The sequence below is a fragment of the Anarrhichthys ocellatus genome, unplaced genomic scaffold, assembly GCF_004355925.1.
Source record: "Anarrhichthys ocellatus isolate YVR2014 unplaced genomic scaffold, GSC_Weel_1.0 scaffold63, whole genome shotgun sequence".
Classification (NCBI taxonomy): Eukaryota; Metazoa; Chordata; class Actinopteri; order Perciformes; family Anarhichadidae; genus Anarrhichthys; species Anarrhichthys ocellatus.
In genome coordinates, this window is record NW_022280093.1 from 1965209 (window position 1) to 1990186 (window position 24978).

General features: G+C 41.8%; 1 protein-coding gene across 1 annotated transcript; it reads right to left on the minus strand.

Annotated features, from left to right (window-relative positions):
• Positions 1-1688: 1688 nt before the first annotated feature.
• Positions 1689-23557, minus strand: wwp1 (WW domain containing E3 ubiquitin protein ligase 1). Its single transcript, XM_031872320.1, has 25 exons — positions 23389-23557; positions 18921-18977; positions 18526-18617; positions 18197-18335; positions 16974-17098; positions 16609-16761; positions 16271-16343; positions 12437-12618; positions 11771-12188; positions 11339-11434; positions 10732-10906; positions 10113-10167; positions 9804-9888; positions 8216-8344; positions 7620-7692; positions 7437-7508; positions 7161-7249; positions 6763-6922; positions 6444-6577; positions 5063-5203; positions 4854-4974; positions 4478-4582; positions 3751-3847; positions 3566-3638; positions 1689-3205 (listed from the first exon to the last, which is right to left on the minus strand). Exons 3-25 carry the CDS (start codon positions 18593-18595, stop codon positions 3106-3108), a joined length of 2865 nt encoding a protein of 954 aa, XP_031728180.1. The 5' UTR covers positions 18596-18617; positions 18921-18977; positions 23389-23557; the 3' UTR covers positions 1689-3105.
• Positions 23558-24978: the final 1421 nt, after the last annotated feature.

Consider the following 24978-nt stretch of genomic DNA (forward strand, 5'->3'; position numbering starts at 1 on the left):
GAAGAGTACTTGGTATGAATAAATTCAAACCAGCTGTAAAGATGGTCAGATATATTTATTAAATTTTTTTTTTCACAGGCAAGATCCAATCAAAACCGAGGATAAACCAAGAGCACATTGTGTTGTTTTTCTCTAAAAACAGAATAAGATAAGTTTTGTTGTGAATCCTGAGCAGAAGGCCTCTCATCCCCCAATAATCACACAACAAAAAGAAAGCAAGCGTGCTTATGGAGGAGGGGGTTTATCCACTTATTTGTATCTCATAAATCCATCTCTCTTCCTTTTTAAAATGGGTGAAAGCAGATTAAAAATGAATCTTCTATACACATCGTCTCCAGTAAAGGGGCATTCTGTACAGTGTAGTTGGTGTTTACAGTGTGTATCTACACGCGATATGTTACAGTTTGGATGCGCTTCAGGCGGCCCAAACCTGCAGTCGGCACAGAGGCAAGTTCCCTGCTGCGCCATCACGTACTGTAATGATGAAGAGTAGCGTGAATCAGCTTTGAGAAGAATACACCCGCGTTACTGGCTGCGACGAAGGCAACCCGATCAACATCCCGTCTATTTCTGATAAGAACGAAAGGCATCACAGATCTCCATCAATTGAGCGGTGGCTCTGTGTGATTAATTATAATATTTAAGTACTTTATTTACTTTCATTATCTTTATACAATGAATATTCACATACACAGTTGATTTTCTTTGATTACAGGTTTCTGTTCAAAAGGAAGCACAAAGTTATGCAGTGTTGACTCTTTAAAAGTCGGCTCCTTTTGCTACAGTAAATGTTTTTTCTTCATACTGCCGTCCCTCCACAGGGACAGCTGAATACAATGTTATATACATGACTGATAGCTCGAGTAATCACAAGCTCCTCCTAGAAAAAGTCTGAAGCAGCTTGCTGCTGTTTGCAGTGGTCTGAGAAAAACAATGCTAGAGGAAATGAGGAGAATGGCCGGCCACGTTTAGACCACCGACCTAAAGAATAAGCACCAGAGTTTATGATGTCCCCTGAAGCATGAAAGGAAAGAAAGGACATGGGGAAGGTGAGGGGTGCAAAATCAAAAACGCACAACATGTAGCACTGCAATGCTGTGTCAAGTCCCCAAGCTTCTGCTGCCGAGGAGTTGCCCTGTGGAAGGGCTCCACACATTTAGTCTGTGGCACCTCAGTGTGTCATTAACTCAACTCTTATTTGTATGTGAAAGGTTAGTTTTGATTTTTCTTTCTGCATCTTGACTGATTTACAGACTCGCGCATCGTTATTAAACTAAGGCTCTCTTACCTCAGCACTAAACCTGAGAGTGAGATTGAACGTGGGCTGAGTACACTAAACCGGATGAACTCGGGGAGAGAGGGCTCATCGCTATGGCTTGAAGGTTATTTTGTTTCACTCCAGTCAGACTGTTGACTGCACAGCCAAATAGCAGATACACACGCATGTGACACAATTGTTATTTTCTAACAATACATCACAGGTGGATGACCCGGTTAATACTTTCAGAAACCCAACATTTCTAGTAGACCCATCAACCCCTAAATGTGTTTCCACTCCACTGACTACATGCAATATTTATATATATAGATGTTGCTTTCAAGACATGAAATTTGATACGTTTTTTTCTTAGTCCAGTGCCCATCTCCTTTATGACCACTCACCCAAAAAGAACAAACAAACAAACATGGAACTTTGAAGGACATTTACTGCCATTTTGCAACAATGCTGGGATCTGTATGCCTCGGAGGCTTCTGTTGTAATTATCGTGGTTGGTAATAAGTGAGAAGCTGAAAACAGCTGCTTCCAGTACATGTACAAATGAACTTTCACGTGAACGGGGGTGTCTTTTTGACAACACAAGACAGCCAAATATCACATGCTGTCTTGTATCATATGATGTTTTTGGCAAGATGCCCTGCAGGGGGATTTGTCTATTGTGATACCTATGACTGAGGGATTTAAATAAATGTGATCTTTATGTTATCAAATAAGCATTATCATTCATGCCTGTTGCTCTGTAAACCACGGCGGCTTCATCGGAAACTTTACGGCCCGAGACTGAAATTCAGAAAGGCAAAAGAGAATCAGCAGAGAACACAGAGTCTGTACTTTGTCTCTTATGTTGTGGCAATTATCCAAACCGCTCAAACTTTAAATGAAAACTGTGAGTGTGTCGTCCTGGTGTGTATCTCACTTAAACTGAAGCGGTGGGCTGCAGTCATAGTGGCCTGGAACATGTCCAGTGTCCCTGGCTTAAACATCTGAACTATGAATATCAGGCCCAACTGCCACCACACAACCAATTCACACATTTCGATTTAGAGTCTTTTTCTTGATTCCCCATTTGCCTTTTGATCTCGTAGCATTTCTCCACGGACTTCATGACCGTCTGTTTTCCTAACTCGCGCCGTTATTCACGAGAGGATCCGACGATGCTTCTTACTCAGGGCTGTCCAGATGTACGAGAGGGTTATCCTCTGCTTCGGATCATCCTTTCATCCTGTCTGATGATAATGGTAAGACAGCTCATTAAGAGACAGAGCTAAAATGTCTTTGTGTGTGTTTAGTATAGGTGGGGGTAGAGGGTGGTCACAGCAGTCTTCTCATCTTCAGAGGCAGCCATGCAAGCACGCAAAAATTGCAACAATTACTATGAGTCCAATGGGGAAAAAAAATTTAAAAAAAATTCAGGCACCAAACCCCAAAACTACTCTTGCCATTTAGTAGCTCTATAGAACTAGAGCCTTAAAAGAAGATCGCGCTTTAACTATAAAATCCTCTCAAAAACACTTTCAGTCTCTTTTAAAAAGCCAGTCAGCAGAGGGGAGGACATTAAAAAAATATCCCATGATTTCTGTTTTAAACAGAGGAGCAAAAATGCTGAAATGCTTGCATATTTCATGATGGGGTATCATATAATATTTAAGGGCTGGGGAACAGGATTGCGGCAAAAACGATGCTGCAAATTAAGATTTGGTTTAAAATGACAAAATAGCTTATATACATTGGTGGTTATCTTGTGCAATTCTTTTTTTGTTTTGTTTGTTTAACTTGGCTGAATAAACAGCGATGTGGGGAGGGAGAGAAAAACAAGAGTCCTCCGTCTATTCTTGGCCAAATCCTTCGGTTTCCTCGATGGCAAAGAGCAGCTTCTCTTTCAGCTGGTCGAAACTCTTGTAAGGAGGCAAGTCCAGGCGGTTGAAACTGAAAAAAAAAACAAGGACGAAAGATCAGTGTAAAGAATCGGATACTTAATCAAACATGAATTAGTTATAAAACAGTGTTCCCATACACTCAATGTTTTTTTGCTTGTAATGTGATAGAAAATATTCATTAAACAGACCAAAGCAGCATCTCTATCAGTTTCAAATCTGCAGAGGCAGTGATTGGAACACGCCAGCAAAACTGATCGAGAATCAAGCGTAAAACATAAAACAAATAACAATCCTAGTTAACTTAATACCTGTGAGTAATGTACGGAACAACATCTAATCAACACTATCTAATCACACTATTTGAGGGAGGAATGAATCCCAGGAATCAGAGGAAGAGCACTCCACTCACCATGTGTGGCTCCGAGGAAGCCATGTGTCCTTCCCCACCTTCTCAATGCAGAACTTCTGGGGCCCGTTACTTCCTGCAATACAAAAAGAAGATGAGGAGTGAGGACATTATGTATCCATAGCTCTTGGTTTCTGAATGGTTATTTCATAAATGTGTTATTCTTTGTGTCTCTATCTATCACTGACCCATGAGTTCAGCAAAGCCGCCCAGAGGAAGCCTGCAGGTTCCAGTGACAAACTGCATGAGCCGCAGTCGCACTTCGTTGTCCACTTCTTTCACCAGCTTCAAGGGAGGAAGTTACCACACACACACACACACACACACACACACACACACACACACACACACAACTGACTCGACAGGCTGCTAAGCATCAGATGATATGACACATTTTAATTAATCATTGAAAAGGAGTAACGTGAACTCAAGAGAAATGTCATCTGTAAGATTTGCCATGCTGTGTCAGTAAAACCACAAATGTCAGCCTGCACGGCAGCCGATTTCTCACGAGAATCAGAGGATCACATATCACCCGGAAATCCTTGTCGTCAGGCTTCAAGTAATGAGTTTGTGAGCCAGAGCACGGACCAAACCAGCGTCCTGTGAGGAGCTACTGGGGAGCAAAGTAAGACACTGAAGGCTTTTCTCGATGGAAAAGGAGCTGTCGCTCTTCTGCTGACGTTCTTAGGCAAGAGTTTGATTGACAGATGGTTCATCCAATCACATCTGCCATATTTCAGTGGCAGTTTCCAACAATGGCTTCTCAGATTGTTCTGTGTAACACAAACTATGCAATGTGCAACGCCCTGTGGAACACGTGGAATATTCTGCTCCTTCCCATTATAAACAGACGAGGGCGAGGAATATAGAAGCAAGGTCTGTGTATGTGTGTGTGTGCGTGCGTGACTGTACCTGCCAGAACCAGATGATCTGTTTGCTGTTTCTTGTATAGTGGCGGTACACCGTGTTCCTCTGCCAGTCCTGAAGGTCTACCTCCTGCATTCCACAGAGCATCACCTGCGTCGAACACACACACATACAACTAAATAAATGACCAATAGAACTATTAATTCATTCATCATTAGAAGTAGAGAGAATTCTCACACAAAAGAATGATTTTCTACACACATCCACATCATTCCATCGTATTTAAGTAATGATTAAATCTCTGAGGAGTCGGGTAGGCTACTGGAAACACACACTAGAAACATGACACCACAGGTCATGAACAGCACCCAACAGGATGGAGCTTGTTACGGCACTACTGGCATCAGACTACGCTGCTCACCTCGAGCTCCTTCTCATCAAAGTACTGGAGCCACTGAAGTGGGACCACCTCGTTGAAGCCGTCCAGGAAAGCTTTGGTCTGACCTTCCACCCCGCGGGAGAACCTCCACTCTGCCATGAGACTGCAAGCACAGCACAAATGTACTTTGTAAGTTTATAAATATATATAGATATAGTTAGCATTATGATGAAACAGCAGTTATACTGAACCTGATATACTCCTCCTTGTTCTCCTCAGTGACCAGAACATTGGTGCCATCAGGTTTCAGGTCATGAGAAGTGATCTTCCCCAGGATCTCCATGTCCACTGAGAAGTACATCTCCAGACCACACTCTTCAATGTTGTTGTCCCTGAGGACAGATGACATTGCGTTGCTGCCACAGCATAATCAAGGGTGATTAGAGCTCATTGTTGCAAAAATAACCAAACTAAGATCTCTACCTTTCCACCCGTAAGCAAAAAAAAAAAAAAAATCAGACTGTCTTATTAAAGTTAGCAAACACTGGCAGAGTCTCCATCTTTGTTCCTAACTGTTCTAACATGTTATGTCTTCACACTGCTTCATCCCTTTGTAGCATCTCGTCTCTTCTCCCTCTGTGGGAATAGTATTCTTTAAATGCTGTGTATGTGTAGTCTGTCCTCTCTCCGTTTCTCTGTGGTATGGACGTCTTTGTGGTTAAGGTCCCAACGTTATCTTGATCAACAGTCCTCACTCCGAACACTTAATCTTTACTTAGTGTTACATTTTATGTACTTTCTTTCTTGGTACGCACCAAAGAAAATGATACATTGTTACATTACATTACAGTCATTTAGCAGACGCTTTTATCCAAAGCGACTTACAATTCAGATTCTATCACATTTCTATACCGTAGAACAGCTACGGGAGCAATTTTTGAGGTTAAGTGACATGCGATTAGCGGAGCCAGAACCGGGGCTCGAACCACCGATCCCCGATTGAAGGACAGCCCTGCTATCCACTTAGCCACAGTCGCCCCACATGTTGTAGCCCCCACATACAGTAGCTCAGGAAGAATTACTTTGATAAGTATTAGTTGGAACAGACTGAGACCAACCTTGAGCTCTGTGTGCTGGTTGATTCATTTAAGAAAGTGACTCTTTTATTGAAAGCTCCACTGGGAGTAAAGTGCTGTGATATCAAAGGGTAACTAAGGTGTAATCGGTAGCCGCGAAACAAGCTGCGAGGGCAAGAGAGCAGTGTCGATGTAAAGTTTTGGCCACTTCTGGCACCACATCACCTTGCGAGATTTCAGAAGGCGATAGAAGGATTTTTGACATAATGTCAGACACTTATAATATCAATCTGTCATGGCAAAAAAAGCACTTTTACGATGCCCGCTTGCCCCAAAGTATTACATTGCAGCCCGTTTAGCAGCAGCCGTTCATGGGGCTCTCCCTCAATACTGGACCAATATTAGAAATTGTTGTTGTCATTTGTCACTTGGACAGAAATAATGTCCAGGTTAAAAAATTCCTCTTTCAGAGCTTAATTTTCCTGTCATGCACTCTACTGTCAAGAGAATACATGTCTAAAATCTGAAGGCTGTGCAGACGAAAGACACAAATTACCTTATCCATATCAGTGAGTTGTAGAACTCTGGGTCGATGGACTCCAGGTCTTTGAGTATTAGCTTCTTGTTCAGCATGCGTTTGTAGAAAGGCAGAGAGAAGCCTGTGTCGATAAACTTGCCGTGGAAAAGTGCCTGTAGCAAGAGATACACAAAGAGAGATTTATTCAATTGCGTTTGTACCACAATAACGTTAACATTATAAATTCATGACATGTTTACGTCAAATGTAAAATAACCAGCTTGTTTCACTTCTAATCTTCTTTGCGTAGGTGTTGGTGTTATCAGGATCGTGTTGCGTGGGCAGCATGTGGACTTGCCATTGCAATGAAGCGGCCTATGAAGCAGAAGTAGGAGAGGTGGTCCGGGTTGATAGCAGAGGCTGGGTTGATCTGCAGACAGTAGTTGCTCTTGCCGGCATACTCAAACAGACAGTACATGGGGTTCAGCACTTCATGGGACAACAAGAAGAACCATTCTCTGCAAAATCACGAGAGGAGAGACGGAGACAAGGAGCGAGGGCGAAGACAAGAGTGTGTAGGTGGGGGAGTGAGTAAGAACAGAAATGGGAAACGAAATGAAGTGAGGAAAAGTCGGAAATGAGAGAGTAGAGAAGGGGGGTGGGGGGTGGCAAGAGTTTTACATGATTAATTACTGCTTACACTTCAGAAGAAGCTTGTTTCAATTGACATTATACTATTTCTATTGTCTATATTACCGGGCTAAGCCACCATAGTCTAGACCCTCCTCGCCTCTGAAGATAACGTAGAGTCTCCTCCTCAAGTCGTATGGCTTCAGGGCCATAATCTAATAAACAGAGAAAACACACATCAGCTACACCGCATCAGCAAATGACAAAGGACAGTTGGCATATATTTATTGACTGTAGAGCTGAAATTAACCATGTATGTAAGCTGTGATGCATCGCATTACTGTATGTGCTGAATAATATAGTTTAAACTGGAACCGGACCGTGGTAGAAAATCCCTCTTACTTGCTGGAAAGAGTCTTCAAACAACGTCTGTCTGGAGACGGTGATCTTCACATGGCTAGGGAGAGCATTGGACTGAGCAAACAGGGCAAAACATTAATGCATCCGGGACGGAAAAATAAGATAAAGGCGAGTAACTGAAAGCAAAAAAATAGAGTTATGGCGTAAGAGAAAGAAAGCGCTTACCTGGCACAAGTAGCGGAAATGGGCAAGCTTCCATCGAAAGCTGCGCTCATAGGCAATCTGAGGGCCTTTGGTGCTGAGAAGAACAAAGAAACACAAGTGTAAGCCGATAGATGCAATGCAATGGATTCTCCAGGTGTCAACCGTTGAATCTTGACCATATAATGAAAAACAAATGTAGTACATGTGAAATATGCTCTAGAAGGGTCCCAGCAAGTTATTATTTAGAAATATTTTCTGGCTTTTCGGAGTAAATTCATCAAATTCCCTGAACGTCTCTGCGTGAAACAGAACCGTTGAAATTAAATTTCTACAGAGTGAATATTCACAGCCCCTCTCCAGTGATGAACTAAGATCCCAGGCTTCAAAATAAACCTCTCGACTGTGTTCATTCACAATGGTTGTGGGAACCATTATTTTTCTGAATCTTCTTTGAATTTCTTGAGCTTTATGTGAATTTAAAGCAAAACATGACTCCATCTGGTCCTTGTAAAGTGCTCTCAATGCACAAGTTCCCATAGCTACGGCTCTTCAGATTATTGGCGTTCTATAGGCTGTCAGATCAAGTAAAGTGAACTTTTTTTAAAACGTGTTCTTACACAGAGGACTTTCCGGTGCGGGGATCGCTGAAAGTGGTGGTTCGGGTGTTGTGATCCACAAAGTAGCGAACTCCTTCCCTTGTGTACCGGATCTCCCAACCTTCGGGGAGAGGATCTTCATTCTGTAGCCTGTGCACGCACGCACGCACGCACGCACGCACGCACGCACGCACGCACGCACGCACGCAAACACACACACACACACACACACACACACACACAGTAAGACTTTGTCAATAGTTCCTTAAAAGTGAATGCGGGCATAATGCAATGGATTGATGAACAAGTTTGATCTTTTAATGGTACTTCAGTATATGATGTATTGTCTTAAATATAAGACAATATTTTGGGGGGTCATTTCATATTTTGAGAATTTTGGGCTAACTAACTTTTATAAGCTGTAGAACATGTAAGGACTGAATTGCAACATCTTACGCACGATCAGACAGCATTTCTTGCAATTAACGGCGTTGATTTTAAAATTGCTTGTAAGCAACCACCAAATGAGTGCTAACATTAGCTTAACACAAACCAAGAACTGTACGCTGCTTAATAGTTAATAGTATCGGTCAAATAAATCAAAACTACTGACCCAAAATCTCAAGTCCCGCACTAATTTGCTTTCAGGCCTGCTGTTTTGTTTTTGACGTCAGCCCACGAGAGGCACTCAGCAATGCAAACGAATGGCCAAAATGCTCTCATAAGCTCTCATTGAAAACGATTACAAAAATAAAAAGGCCCCAGGCTGCTAAAACACGCACCGTCTGATCGGGGCCTTACAATGACCTCGTAAGACAAGATGTAGGAGCTTCCAAACAAATTCAACAGAAGGTTAATGGTGCTATAATAACTTATCATGGTAGAGAGATGGTGGCAAATTATTTCCATTTGCTTTGATGATAATACGTTGTTCTTCTCCTGTAGATCATAACCTGTTGTATGTTTTTAAGAATGAGTTCTCAGTGGCTGACCACATCGGGAGCTGTCGCTAGAGACGAGTCACCAGCAGAATGCCTCTAGCGATGCAGCTCGGTGTGATCAGCCATTTAGACTATTGATTTAGGTCAAAAGGTCAAATTAATTTGGATATGCTTCTCATGAATAGTTTTACCTCTTGAGAAATCAAAAAACAACAGGAACTGTGAAAGGATTGTGGATTGTGCAAACAATCTGGAGCCCAAAAGAGTTATGCGTATAGTGATGCGTGTCTTGTTGTTGTGGATTAAATGTTACCGTACGTCATGGTGGGTTATACGGTATTCTTGACATTCTGTTCAGATGTAATAATTATAATCACTCTTCTTAATAGAAACCAGGTCAGAAAAGCAGAGGATTCCTTCCACTTCAGCTACACATACAGTGAGGTCAGTACACCACAGTTGCTACCTTAGAATGTTCACGGTATTGGTACGAATATCATAGAACTGGTCAACACAGGTCTAAGAAAAAGACATTATATTTTGGCCCAAACAAGGCCAGTAAAATCACAGGTAAACCTCAGAGAGAACGATGCAGTAACATGGTGGTGCAGGACAGAAAAAGCCCATTACCTTCCACATAAAGAATGATGATCGTTAAAAGAGCTCACCCTTGGGTTCGGGGGTCTTCCCACTGCGTCGTCTTGGTGTTATGGTTGACAAAGTACACTCGGTCATTGGAGTCCACACGTCTCTCTAAAGTTGATAAAAACGCAGACAGGAATCAGTATCGGAATAGACAGAATGGACACTGGGCCCCAAAATGTGGCAACACATGTCAGATGAACAGCGAGCAGTATTTGTGCTTTCCGTCAGCAAGAAGTGCAGATGTGATGTAGACTTCGCCATTTAACGAACAGTACATACTGACACGGAGTGAAAATGTGTGCAGTATTGAGAAGGAAAGAATGTGACCTCACCCCATCCAGGAGGGAGCGGGCCGAGAGGATCATTCTCAGCCGACATCATGGACGCCTGAAAACGAGGGATGCACACACAGACTTCCATTTAAAAAACAAGAGGAACACACACATCAAGGTTCATTTACATACAAATGTGCTCTTCTCACACTTTATAGATAAGCCTGTTGGGCCGCGATGGGTTGTCATTTTTAAAAAGTGGGTCACCAGATAAAAGAGTCTGGGAACACTGCTATAGATAATAGTAGAATACAATACGTCCAATATCTGAACCATTCTTGACTTCACACAAAAGGCAAAGAGGTTTCTGACATCACAGATCAACAGAAACTAAATCATCTTCAAAGATTTGTAAAAGTGGTTTCAGTGAGAGCCTCACGTGTTTCTCTGTTTTCTACAGTAATGGGGAAGTACTGGGGAATGTTTTGAGTTAAATGCACACTTAAAAATGTGACGAGCTTGTGAAAAAATAGGGTGGAATTCCACAGTAAAACCAAAACTAAAAAGTTAGAATGTTGACAAACTGAATTAGTAGGCAGGAAAATGCAAATGAAACATTTTCTCAGTGGGTTAGGGGAACAAGAGGGCAGAGGACGGGTGGAGGTGGGACTGGACTTACAGAGTAGAGGTATCGCTGGTTAAACTGGTGCATAGCTCCCTGCAGCTGGCTGCGCTGGCTCTGCCACTGCTCAAAGTTGCGGACCGATTCCATAGTGGGACGCTGCCATGTGGTGGTGCGGGTGTTGTGGTCCACGTAATAGATCCTGCCCCGGTCATCCACTCTACGCTCCCAACTGGCAGAGTGACAGCGATACGGTACAAGTTAATGAATGAGCCAGCCTGGAACAAAGTACACTTCCCATGTTCTTAGAAAGATATATATATATTAAGGTATCTTTTGTAATTGATATTTGAAATAAATATCCCAGATACAATACCTCTCTTTGTCAGTGCATTACAGTAAAAACACAATGCTGCTTCATGAACCTTTTTGCCTTCAGCAAATCAGTTATATTCATAAATCAGAACACTTTATTATGCAGTATAATGGGATTAAATATGCCTATGGAGACTAAATGTCAGTGCAAGAAATTAAACGGAAATTACTTAATAATGGACACCCGTGTACGGCAGCCACAAAAATGCACAAATTAACCCGGTGGAGTTACAGATTCCATGTCTGAGACACGGTGAAGACGGATAGCGAGCAGGAGAGAGACACTCACCCTGGTGGTAGCGGCTGTGGTCTTTCCCAGGTCGTAGTTCTGGTGTTGTGGTCTACATAATACGTTCTCCCATGCGGGTCTTTACGCTGTTCCCACCTGAAAGACAATTAACAACAATTTGCAGGGTGAAAACAAAAAACTACATTGGGTTGTGAAAGAGGACAGTGATGGATATAAAACCAGATGTTGCTATATCATTATGAATTATGACTGTGTCGGTGTTTTAAGTGTTTAATACTCAAATTATCATCATAAGGTGGCATCCTCTTCTTTACTAGAAGACTTGACAATATTTATATATTTTTAATTAATAATGAAATATATCAATATTTATATTAGACAAAGTCTCTAACATACAGTAAATACCCCTTAATTTATTCATAGCTTTGAAAAAAGTGAATGCAGAAAATGCAGCTGGAGGTGTTTTTTTACCCCGGCGGCAGAGGGTCTGCGGCTCCAGCGTTGGGGGCCTGCTGCCTGGGCTTGGCCCCATCTGTGGTTGCAGTTGCACTGCTACCGCCGCTACCGCCGCCGCCTGAAGCATTCGCTTCTTCTATTGCTGGGGGGGAGGAGGACGATGATGAGGAGGTTGTGATGGTCTGGGCCCCCTGTGCTGGGGGGGCAGATGTGGAGGACGCGGCAGCAGTGCCATCAATAGGCTTAGCAGGAGAAGAGGAGGCTGGAGCCTGTGTGGAGGTTGGCAGGGTTGGAGGTGTGCTATCTGGTGCTGTGTCGGGGTCTGGCAGGGCGGTGTCTTGATTGCAGTCCTCGTGGTCTTCTGCAGGGGGCAGCACTTCACCTGTTGAAGGAGGTGACGGCCCAAGCGAGGTGTCACAGGACTCCCCATTGACTGCAGGCAAGCCAGGGAAAGACAATGGTGCTGTTTACATGCATGGACCAAACACTTCATCCATCCTTGGAACCTACATATATACTGTATACGTGCATCAACTTATATCTACTGGCTGATCAGCAAGTGTCTTTTATTTATCTCTGTACATAAATTAAGGTAAAGCTATTTGTTGCCTTTTAAAAATGCAAAAGTAACATTACCGCAAGAACAATTCTGAAGTCAACCAAACTAAAGATCAAGCTCACCCGTCCTACTCTCTGTGTCACCGTCTGAGGGTTGGTGGACTGGGGTGGAGTTGGGTGTGGCGTCTCCATTGATGACATAACCGGGGGCGGGGCTGCCAGAGCTGGAAGGCTCCTGTTCATCCACACCATTGGAGACCGAACAGGAACTTGACCTCGGGCCCAAGTCTGTACCATTCACTGTGCTTTAAGAGAAAACACACAAGGAGTTCAAAATAGTTTGATCAAATCTGAATCTGGGTACACACACACACACAATTTATTAATTAAACCTTAGAAATTCTATACCTATTTAGTACATACAATAAAATATCTTATTCAGTAATGCATACTTTTATTTAAGACTAAAAAATCATTACGGTTCCCCTCATTTGCAATCCAGACGAGAAATACACAGTTTCAAAAAATCAAAACAGAAGAGGACAATGCTTGGTGAAAACAATCGCATCATAAGTGGTAAAGTGATTTATGGATGAAAAGATACCGGTGTTTATCATGCCTCTGTGCCAGAGAGGACAGACTGCCTGTGATACAGAATGCAATGGCGAGTGTCATAGGGATCTCCGGTAATGAATCGTAGGGCAGAATGATAAACTGAGTCGAGTGTGAGAGTGGAAGCAGCAGTATGTCAGTAGATTAGGGAATGTGAGCTAAGTGTGTGCGGGTGCCAGTGAAGCTGCTGGGCCTGATAACTTCACCTGGTTGTGTTCAAAGAACATGTGCCAACAATTTACTGATGTCATCACTGACATTTTCAACACATCACAGTCTCAGGAGAGTGTTCCCAGCTGCTTCAAGACAGCCACCATCGTCCCTGTACCAAAAAGATTCTGCAGGGTCCAGTCTCAATGACTACCACCCTGTGGCCCTCATCCCCAGTCTGATGAAGTGTTTTGACAAACTGGTTTTACAACACATATATAAAACAACATCCTAGCCAGCCTGGCTTGTATACAGAGCCAACATATCCACAGAGGATGCTGTCTCCACTGCCCTCCACCCTCTTGAAAATAACACCACCCACATCAGAATGTTGTTGGTTGATTTCAGCTCAGCCTTTAACACCATCTCCCCCATGAAACTGATTGGTAAACTGAGCATTATGGGCTTGAGTACCTCACTCTGTAGCTGGCTAATAGACTTCCTCACAAACAGACCCCAGGCAGTTCAGATCTGCAGCCACACCCCCTGCACTCTAGTGGTGAACATTAGAGCCCCCCAGGGCATGCAGAAGAAACCTACCGTCATCCGCCAGATGAAAATCAACAATCTTGCCGAGTGGTGCTCTGAGACCAAACTACTGCTCAATGTCAGTAAAACCAAGGAGTTGATTGTTGATTTTAGAAAAAAAATAAATAAATAAAAAAAAAAGAGGCTCAGACATACACCTGTCTACATCGATGGAGCTGAGGTGGAGCAAGTGAACAGTTTTAAGGTCTTGGGAATCAACATCACAAACAACAACCTGACATGGGCATCACACATCCTGACTGGTAACATTACAAACTGGCATTAGATGTGCACCGCCCAGGAAAGGAGTGCTCTACATCAGGTGATTAGAACCACTCAACATCATTGGTACCCATCTACTGAACATCAGTGATATTGGTGATAGAGGTGCCTGTGAAGAGCCCAAAAAGCTTTTGAAAAGACAATACCCACTCCAGCCACAGCCTGTTCACCCTGCAGCTGTCTGGCAAGCGTTACAGAAGTATCCTCCACACATAATACAGTTTTGTTTGTTTTTTGCGTGTTTTCTTACGAAGCAGAATGGGACTATTAACTGCTTTCCATTGTGCAACCCTGTTGTACAATGATAATACATGAACTTTGTCAGACTTGTAACCTTAAAAGGCTTGACTTGAGACATTGGGACTATTGTCTTGTAAGGGCAAGGACGGGACATAATAGGATTGTACAGTGATGTAACGGGGACACAGCTGAAGAGGCCCTTTTATGAGCTGGAGGAGTTCAGACGGTGCCATAGACGTGCCCACACTAAGACCAATACAAAATCTGCCATATGACTCAAGTCCAGGCTTTGTCTAGGCAAGAGGTGGGTTCGTAGCCGGCGATAAGGAAAACGGCAGACCAGCAAGCTAGCAACCAAGAAGAAAAAGTCAGAAAGGGTCATAAGTATGGACAACTCCAATGAATGTTGATTGTACTTCTCAGCATATTCGCACATCACAAAAGCCCTTACTATACACAATGACGCATAGCATAGCATAACACAGAAAGTGATGCCAACTCATTTCCCACCATGAATTAATGTCTTCGGTCATTTTCATTATAGAGCCTGGCAGAGGCTGACAACCCTTCCAGCAAAGAGTTATTTGTTCATTTGCATCTATTTATGTATAATATTGTATTTTCATCAATATACTGATGTTTCAATATATTTAGGTTAACTACTAACTACGTCAAAGGCAACTGGACTTTCTGTTTTCGTGTTACAATCGGATGCACAGAGAAAGATTAAGTCCAAAGACAAAACAGACGAGCAATTACTGAAACTATTTAAGTTGGAACACACGCAGTTAAAACCAATCCTGTATCCAGCATGAGGGCCAGGTCGGAATCAAATGTTTTGACAGGCTATGAGACCTGGCGCCTCAGGCTCCATAGGAAAAGTCTCCCTAGTTGACTGTCTGAGGTAAAGTAGAAACACAAGCTAACTAAAATGAAGGGAAAGAAGAAAGCAAAAGCAACTAAGCAAAGCAGAGAACAAACGAAAAAATAAGAGACATTAGACACAGGTAAGGTGGGTAAGGCTTAAAAAATAACAAGATTTCAGGAGCAAAAACTAAATAAAAAGGAGGAAGGAAGGTTGAAAGAGGTGAAAAGAGAAGAGACGGAGTGAAGGCTGCCAGTTGACAAGCCGAGCGTAACAGTGACTTACGAGCATAAAGGACAACGAGTAAAGAGACAAAGAGGAAACAAGAAGGGCACAGGGGTCCCCCAGGATTCGTCTCCCAGTTAAATAGATTACTTAGCTCCGCTTTTATAAGCTGCAAGTCAAGTCACATTTAGGGGCAGAAGCAGGGAGGCAAAGGCCGAGTTCAGGGTGAATCTACACCATATCAACACTAAAGAATGCATGGAGAGCATACATGCATCCACAATTCTATCAAAAATTCACACCTTCCCTGTTATTTACTGGAGCTAATCATCTGTTTTACGTTTGAATTTATTAAAAAGTGAATATGCGTACATGTTATTTTAATTGTCTTGCTTTCATGAACGCACGTTTCAAGATTTCATTATTTAGTTAACAACGACGAGGGAAAATGTCTCGTCACCACAAATCTATCTGGCCAAGTACTCGTATATGTTGGGTACTCCAAGGGGGGGGGGGGGCTAACATACCTCTGCTTGTGTCTTGCAGTCCTCTCAGGAACTGCAATGCAGAGAGGAGCCAGGCAGCCACAACCTACTTAAACCCCCCCCCCCCAACCTCCCATCTGACGTGCTTCTTTAGTGGCTTTTCCAAAAAAAAACAAAAAAAAAAACATTTAGCCTCACTGAAGGGCACTTTTGCTGTGTGACAAATAATAAAAACTTAGAGGGGCAGCACTCACACTTGAAGCAGGAGAAGGGCAAAGTCAAGGTTGAGAAAATGCTCGACAGACAGACAAGACAGACCAAATACGCCTGCATGTGTTCGCCGAGGGCACATTGTGGGGAATCCATGCTAGCACATAACTCTTTGCAGCCTGTTAGCATTCCTTGGTTTCAAGGAGTTGTTCTAAACCAGGCCAACAACCATATAAGGAAAAGTGAAGTAGACAGAATCTTCCTCATGACGCAAAATGCTGGTTCCTTTAGTTAACTTACTTGTTAGCAGCCCGCGAGGAAGAAGATGACGAGTCTCCATTTTCATGGATGGCATCGCCATTCTGTTGGACTTCTAGTGTGGATTGGGGAAAACAATTTTAGCGTACAGATATTATGTGCAAGCGTATATATTTGCTAAATTTCTTAAAAGAAGAATTGGTAAGTGCTGGATTGTACAAGGATTAGGTGATAGTGTACCAGTATTTTCCTGTACATGTATCTGTGGCATATTTCTCCCCCTTTGCTTCATTGTTAATCGTCATTCATCAGTACACGTGATAATTAAAATTGGCAGCCCCCTGTGTCACCCACCCCTAACGTATATATACTCAGCTCACTGGTGCCATTTGCTGCATTGCCGTTGGTAAGCGGTGCCAGTTCTTCCTGGCCAGAGACAGTCAGGCCATCTAGGAAGACAGTCAGCTCCCCTGCGTGAACCAGAGCTCCCTTCTGCTCCACGCTCAGTTTCAGCACCTCCTTCACATTCTCCACTGTAGAGGCAAAACAGGGACCGTGTGGGAGGCGGCATTACAATAGAGTCTCATCAAGAAGAGCATAAAGCAAGCCAAATTCAGACTAAATAGTACTTTAAATAGTACAGTTCTCTGGAACTGTAGTAACTGTGCCACAGCTTTGTTAAATAAGGAACACACCCCACCCCGGACCTCGTATTATAATATGGTTCTGTTTTTTAAAATCATACATTTCCTGTCATGCTGCTCCAAGGCTAGAATGAGGTCCAGCGTGGCTTTGCCCATCAGAGCGTCTGCCTTCAGGGTGTTGTGACTCCATACTTTGAAATCCACCTGTGTGTGCGGTGTTACATTCCTAAAAAAGGTCAGGAAGACAAAAACAAACACACATATAACACAAGTAATTATTATAATATTTAACATAAAGCACACAGATTTACATCATTGCAAAAAGGACAGTCAAGTGATATGTGATTAGCGCCAGTGTGCTCCATCAGTAGTATGTTTAAGTTACAGGGTGAATTCGATAGCACAAAGGCTATGTTTGGGACAAGTAAATACATTTTAATGTGGAGAGCAAAGAGGCAGACATGGTGATATATGTCCATTACACATTAAATCCCCATTCACAACCTCAGCATCTACTTTCAGTATCGGCTCCTCCTCAGAAAAGAGAAACAACAACAACAAATAAAACAATTATTTAGATGCTCTTCATTCTGATCCTCCTCAAAATCCTCGCTGCAGGCTTAGCGACTGATGTACTCGGCTCACATAATGCTGCTTCGCCTGTGTTTTCGGAGCTTACACAAAATGAACACTACACAACAGCAAAGTCATTGTATTCACGGTTCAGCACATCAGCCTAAAGAGAAATATCTAGGATCATAGCCAGGATGCCATATGCAGGGTTCATAACAGCTTGCAAAACACACCACTCTTGTCTTCTTCACAATAATTACCCAATCAAGACAATTAGTATTTGCGATGACATGTCTCTGGCATTTAGCTGGGCTGTTCTGAAGCCAGAGCTGTACACATCTCAAATGAGGCAAAACCCCCCTGTGTGTTGGCATACAGTATTTGTTTCCATTGCCCTTGTTCGAATAATTATCAGATGAACCAACAACCGCATGTTTGTTACGTAAGGTATACACTGTCAGACACATGGACCTCAAAGTTGTGCCCCAAAGCCAAGGGCAGAACTCTTGCTCAATCTTTCTCTCACGACTGCTGTTTATACGAGCATGTTGAAGGGACTCCCCTCATTAGAAGACAGATGTCTATTCTCATCTCAGAAATCTTCAAAGTCTGTCTGTCATTTCATCTTCTCTATATAATAAAGTGGATTCTTGAGTTGTCCCCCAACTTTATGAAGCACACTGTGTATACCACATGCTAAGATGTACACATAGTACACAGACTGTCCGAGACACATAGGAGGCAAACTTACAGAGTGAGCCTCTCATCCCATTTAGGACTGGAGGAGCTGTGAGACTTTGTCGTGCGCCGCGACTCCCCCTCCGCTGTCACCTCCACATAAATAGCAGTCCCAAACAGGCTTTTCTTCCTCTTGATTTTGGCACAGGAAACTGGTGAGTACATGAACGGATTGATGAGACGAGTGAGTTTTTTTTTCCCCCTTTAACATTTCACATTTTCAGCATAAAGTTGACACTGTTATTCTGATATTCAGTGTGAGCTCTTTGAGGGACGGGGGTCCAGACCCTGAGGCCACCCTGCCACACCCCGTACATTATAGCCTGGTGTGTGTAGACTCACCAATGGCATGGAGCTGTGATGTTCCTCTGTGGTTATGGCTAGACTCGGCTCTAGAAGAGGCCGTGGCCATGTCATACACCACAGTGGGAAACCTTTAAAAGAGGCAAATAAAGCAAACTTCAAACACACAAGACATATAGCCAGTAAAAGTACAAATAAGAAACAAGTGAGCTTGGCAGGGTTCCAACACAAATACAGCTGAGAAGTCGTAGAAGCTGCTTCTGCATATTCTGAACATTTTGCTGAGGTCTGTGGTCAAAGTTTTACCAGGTGTTAGCTGTTAATGTATCCCAACATTTTGTGTACTATTACTTTATTTACCTACTGTAATGTTGTGATTTCCCTATGTTATAATTCTGCATGTACATAATGCTGGAAACACAATTTATACTCACAACTGGTGTGCGCTGCTATACCCTCTGGTTCAGCCCACTCTGTGTCCCATGGTTCCTCTGAAACAGAAAAGAGCTCATTTTTAGGACAAGGCTGAGCACAGCGGGTGTAAACTGCAGCAGTTCAAAGTGTGACCTCTGATTAAGACACCAACTAAGTACCTTGTATGTATACATCTCGTAACATAGAGCATAACTGTTGTGTTCCCCAGCGTAGAGGAATAATTGGGACATTCTGTGAAAAGCCCCGGTTGCTTTGCTTTTTTCACTGTCACACAACAATAATAAAAGTCTTTAGATCTGGTGGTACATTCTAGAGTAGCACAATTGCAACTTGCACTCATAACAACTGACCATCATTCACGTCTACAACTGTATGATTCGTGTTTCAGCAGTGGTCAACCACAAAACGACTTCTCCGCTCACAGCAATAAACCGACTTCTTCCACATTTGCTGCGATTACATTCTACTGTGTAACTAACTACTGTCTTTTGTAAAGGTAAACTACACTTGTGAGACCTAGTGTCAGTCACTATGCACCATGTGTTGAGACATGTACTTCAACCTGTAAATGTGGTGGCAGTTTTACATGTCGATTTGAAGTTTACTTCACTGTAAAAGTCTCGGCATCCATCTGGATGAGATCAAACAGGAAATGAAGACGTCATATTAACACATTGCAAGAAATACAGGGCTCCGGATCAACTTTTCCACAGAATGCACTGGTGCCACTAACTTTCTCAGTTGATCACACCAGCGCATGATTTAGTCGCACACTTTTTTTTTTTGAACAGCATGGTATTGATCAATGACCTTGCATGCTGATGAATAGATGTCTTCATTTGCATTATACATTTACATTATACTATACTTTTATCATTATCATACAGCAAAATCTTGCTTTAACATTAGGATCAAACTACATAATTAAGATGCATGTTGTGAAAAAAATAAAAAAGATTTATAAAATTAGTAAATTAAGCCTTCTATATAGTTATAATTGATCTCAAGACAGATTCAAATCAACCCTGAATGTGTCTTTCTTGTGGAATTGTCGAACTCCTTTAGTCAGCAGTGACGCAACATTATCCTGATCACCACGTTCAGGCGCTCTAGCCTTCTCCACGGCAACCAGGAGAACACATCAAGACAACAAGATGAACACAACATGCCCATTAAAGGGCCACACTCCAGACGTCACCACGTCCACTGCTTCCTGAACTGGTACCAAGGTTATAATTAGGACCAAGTGCTTTTTGATATGATTAAATTATCACAGCATCAGGTTGTCACATAGGCTGGTTGATCACCCAATATAGAACACAGTTTGGAGCAGGCAGATTTTAAGCAGCTTAGGAGGGACTCAATTAAAAAGTCAAGGTCAGTCCGTGTGCAGGCTACAGGGCAGATAGAGACAAAAAGAATCAGCAGCACGGTGCCAAGTACAGATTAGTCTGCTATCTTACTACTGTCAAAGATTTATACCAAGTGAGTTCACTGGTGATCTGCAGGTTAATCAGCAAGTCCAGCAGTCATCTGCCATCTCTCTCAAGGGTTTTTAACAAATGAATAATGAAAAACACTTATTAGCCAGGAAACAGACTGGCCCCAAATCCCCCTGCTACTGCATATGGACAAACTGCCACACAAATATGCCACACCATAAGGCATATTTGATTTTTTTTCCTTCATGAAACAATTAAAATGATTCATCCTTTGTCAAAACAATTGCTAATTAATGTGCAGATAACCAACTAATAAATAGATTAATTGACTTATTTCAGCTCTAATCTCTACCGCTGCTCTTAGCTGTTGAATTTAAATGGATGGCACTAATCCTGGAACTGAGATGAACAAAACCAAACAAAAAGTGTAGCTGGGTGGAGTTTGAGAAGATGTGGGTGAAACGCCAACTATGTATTGGGCAGTTTGCCGCAGGTTTGAGAGCAAGGTGGATAAAACATGACAATTAACTATAGTATTTGTAGTGATTTGATAACAGCTATTAAATAAAACAAGTTGTGTTGTGGCAAATATGAATTGACTTGGAGCATGAAGATTTCTGACCCACTTACCCGACGGAGCAAGTTTAAAAAACAACATTAACGTTGAAACCTGGTCCGGTTTAATGTGAGACGCCAGGAGACAACAAACAAATATGAAGACGGGAGCTTTGCATTTCAAATATTAAAAGATTTTTGGCTTACATGAGTGATTGGGTGAATGAAAATCACACATTTTACAAGGAGTGTATTCGAATTCAGGCATGTTCCTAACCTTGAGAATATGGGGGTAAAAATAAAGAGCTTTCAAAACTTTGTACCAAGACTGGTATTAAGGTTCTCTAATTTCACACGGATAACAACTTACACACAAACATGGACCCTCAGGCCCACATCTCTCACAAAGTTGCCTGCACTGGAATACATCTGTGTAGAGTAGACCATGATGTCAGGGGGGATGTTTGCTTACATGAACAGGACTGAAGTCCCCCCTTCAAGCACACTCAGCTCAACAAACTGGGCAAAAAAACAAGACATAACCTCAGTAACAGAAAACAATACTAAGCCATAACACAGTCTAGTCTTGCTTTGTTGTCCTATTTTTCTATTTAACTCAAAATGAAAACAAACTTTATCCATAAAGTACATTTAGAATTTTTTTTTAATAACAGGAGAAGCTGAATTTACACCTTTGATCAGTCCAATTAGACAACATGGGGTTTCACTGTGGTAGTTTACTGACCACCGGGCACCCCAAATTCTTAATATTGCATCTTAAGTAATGAGACAGCTATTGCGCTTGCAATTTCCCTACATTCAGTAAACGCTGTTTAAACACAAAGTGAATTGAAATCTTTAACCTAGTTCTGCTTTATCTCAACATCAATCGGGAGCTGTTAAATTCTTCTTTTCTTCATGTTGGCATGACACACTGTCGGCAGTCTACAACTCCTACTTGCCCCACAGCTGCTTTTTTGCTTTTCAAAGGTCAACGTGTGAGTGTGTGAGAGAGAGAGAGAGAGAGAAAGAGAGAGAACACAAACAAGTATATTCCAGAGCCAGCAAAAGTTGCTCCTCAAGTGACAGCCTTCTGTGAGTAATTCCCTCCTATTGTAAAATTATACAGTATGTGACAACCTGAGCTGTCAAACCACTGTTCACGAAAGACAGCAGGACACTCACTAACGGTTCTGAAATACAATAGCCAAGACTGTATAGAAAACCTTCATCAGCCACTGAAACAAATAAAAGTCATGCTTGACCATTTCTCTTTGAGACAGAGCCTATCCACAAATAGGGAATGGAAGACCATTGGGCCTAAATGTCATTGATAGGGATTCCCTTCAGGTATTAGCTGGGCCCAAGTTCATATCCGATGACATATTGTGCTCAAAATGCTGTGTCTTTGCCAATCATGGACTGTTTTGAGTGTGTTACTTGTTTAGTAATATTTAAAAGGAGCGCCACTGATATGTTTAGACAATGTTGTATTAACAGCAGTGTGCCTTATGTCAGGCCTACGTTTAGTCAGGTATTGTGCATAATCAAAGAAACACCTGGTAGACAACAAATGGTAACACATTTAAAAGTTAGGAGGTAACCATTGTTGTTTTCTTTTTAGATAGCAAAGTTCAGTAAACAATACTGTGGATATTGGATAATAAATCAGCAGATTGCCATCACTTTCAAACTACATTTAAGTCATTAAGTTAAGCTAACAAAGCCTTGTTGTTTCAAACACTGATCATCACACACAAACTGATATGGTTAACCAACGTTGGCTAACTTCTAATAATCTACTAACATGCTAACGCTAAGTAAGAGTGATTTAACAGATACCTAACTTAATGGTCTTTGGACAGTAATCTATTACATCAGAGACAATGTTTGGTAATCTTATATTTGCCCCAGACATTTCCCATAGCGTAAACAGTATCTGTCAGATAAGGATGGCTAACGACGTGTAGCCATGTCGTAGCCACTAGCAGTAGTCTGCAATGAAAGCTAAAGTCAGCTAGCCAGCTATCAATAAGCTAACCAGCTAGCCACTGAAAAAGATCCCTGTTTTAGTGTTATTTGTTTGAGTTACAAGCTTACCGATAGCCGACTATCCCTCTAATTAACGTTGCGACATCTAATAGGCTTACCAGGTGGATATATCCGCACATAATCTAAATATTCAGTGTTTGTTTAATCTTTAGCTGTACAACCTACAGTAAAGCAGACACTGCTACTTTAGCATGCTAACGTTACAAACTTAGCCAAGTTAGCTATTATCCAATTGCTGCCCGTTTGCTAACGAATTTAGCGTTACTTAGCCGCTTTACTAGTTGTCCGCCATCATTGAGCTAACGTTGGTCTAACACTTTGGTAGGATGTGGAAGACAGACTTTAAAATAATTCATTTTTGACATTACAATAAATCCGTTCGTAGTGGGTTAAAGTTACACAAGCAGCTGGCTTTTACCTCGTCCGTTGTTCCGCTCCTTTCCTACTCTCTGCGTCTATGCGGTTCTTACGTTACGGTTGTCGGTAAAATGCCCAACCGTATAGGCCCCAGTCTGCTACGGTTGTCTTGCCATCTCTGTGCAGAAGCCTCGGAGCAGCAAAACACACGGTCTACAGGCGCGCCACCCAAAATATTGCTGTGTAATAACACGGGACACGAGAGTTGGCCCTCTGAGTCAACACTGTGGATATATGTATAATGGTGTTACTGTCATAGACAGTTAGACCAGACCGTATGTTACTTTACTTTACCTTCTAAAAGCGTAATTTAAATATTCATATCTGTGTCTTGTTTTTTACAGTACACAAACCAAGACACTATCTTGATTACTTGTCAAATTGAAGGCGAGCACATCATTCCTATATGTTACATGTATTCCAAATTGATTTTTTTTAATATATATTTTGATTTTTCATTCAATTCTCATATTGCGCACATTTTTATTTTTAGTTACTTCTGCAGCAATGCTGCTCACCTTAGTATCTTGTCGTACAGAAAGACCTATTTCATTTCACTTGTATGTTTGTATGTATGTATGTATCATATACCATACTGTATGTGGTTCGGGTGTCAGGAACCAAGGGGGTCACAATAAAATTCAGAGGGATCACAGGATGATACATTAAAGAGAACAAACGTTTCTGTTACCCAAAAAGTGTGTTTATTTGGCTGACTTTTTCCATTTTTTTAATGGTCAAATACTGAGTACTTTCACCACTTCAGGCTGTAAAAATAATTTCAATCAACCCATCTAAGAAGATGATCACCAATAGTGAGGGGTCAAAAGGAAAATATTGATACATTGGGGTCACAAGCCATGGGGGTCACAAGCCAATAAACAACATGATGTTCAATATCACTGTTTGTTTTGACCAAGTGGATTAATTAACTTTTATCTTCAAATGTGTTTATCTAGTAAATATGCAGAAGTACTTATTGTCGTTCTGACACTGCATTTATTAAAGGGGTGCTACACACAGAGACGTTTTTTGCACTTCTGGTCACTGCTGGTGTAATTTGTATTCACTCAGAGGCTGTGGCATAGCTGCTCTTTTTGGGTGCTCCAGAGGATGCTGTCGTGGCCTGGCATACTGTATGTCATATTCATGATTCTAATCACATTCCACTGAGTGTAAATGCATCCAGGAATTTCTTCAACTATTTATATAGAAATATAGATTCATTGTCTGTGAATCAAAGGACATGAGTATGCAGCATTAGCAGGGGTAACAACTGGAAATCAAGTCTTAGCAAACCCAATACAATAATAGTTATTATTTAAACCACTGGTTTCAGCTGAGCTAAGTGTGCTGTTAATTTACTTTCAAGGCAGCAAACAGTAGACTATTTCATAAATTCCTGTTTTCCGATGGAATTTTGGTCTTTGACAAAACAAAATTTCCATTCTCTATATCACTTTTCATCTAACCTCTACAACTGCACGACTATATATATTTTGACTTCCTATATTCTAGCCCAAATCCATTTGAAATTGATTTTTAATCACAGTGTTTTAGCTCAGTGTCTTAGATTCGCACGTGTGGATTT

What these genes read in the sequence shown, in the direction of transcription:
- wwp1 (XM_031872320.1), bottom strand. Translation starts at nt 18,595, where the DNA reads ATGGCCACGGCCTCTTCTAGAGCCGAGTCTAGCCATAACCACAGAGGA. An exon ending in GAAGACCCCCGAACCCAAGG is followed by an intron (nt 8,345 to 9,803) that starts GTGAGCTCTTTT and finishes GTGCGTGCACAG; the next exon opens with GCTACAGAATGAAGATCCTC. An exon ending in CGGCTTTGCTGAACTCATGG is followed by an intron (nt 3,639 to 3,750) that starts GTCAGTGATAGA and finishes TTTGTATTGCAG; the next exon opens with GAAGTAACGGGCCCCAGAAG.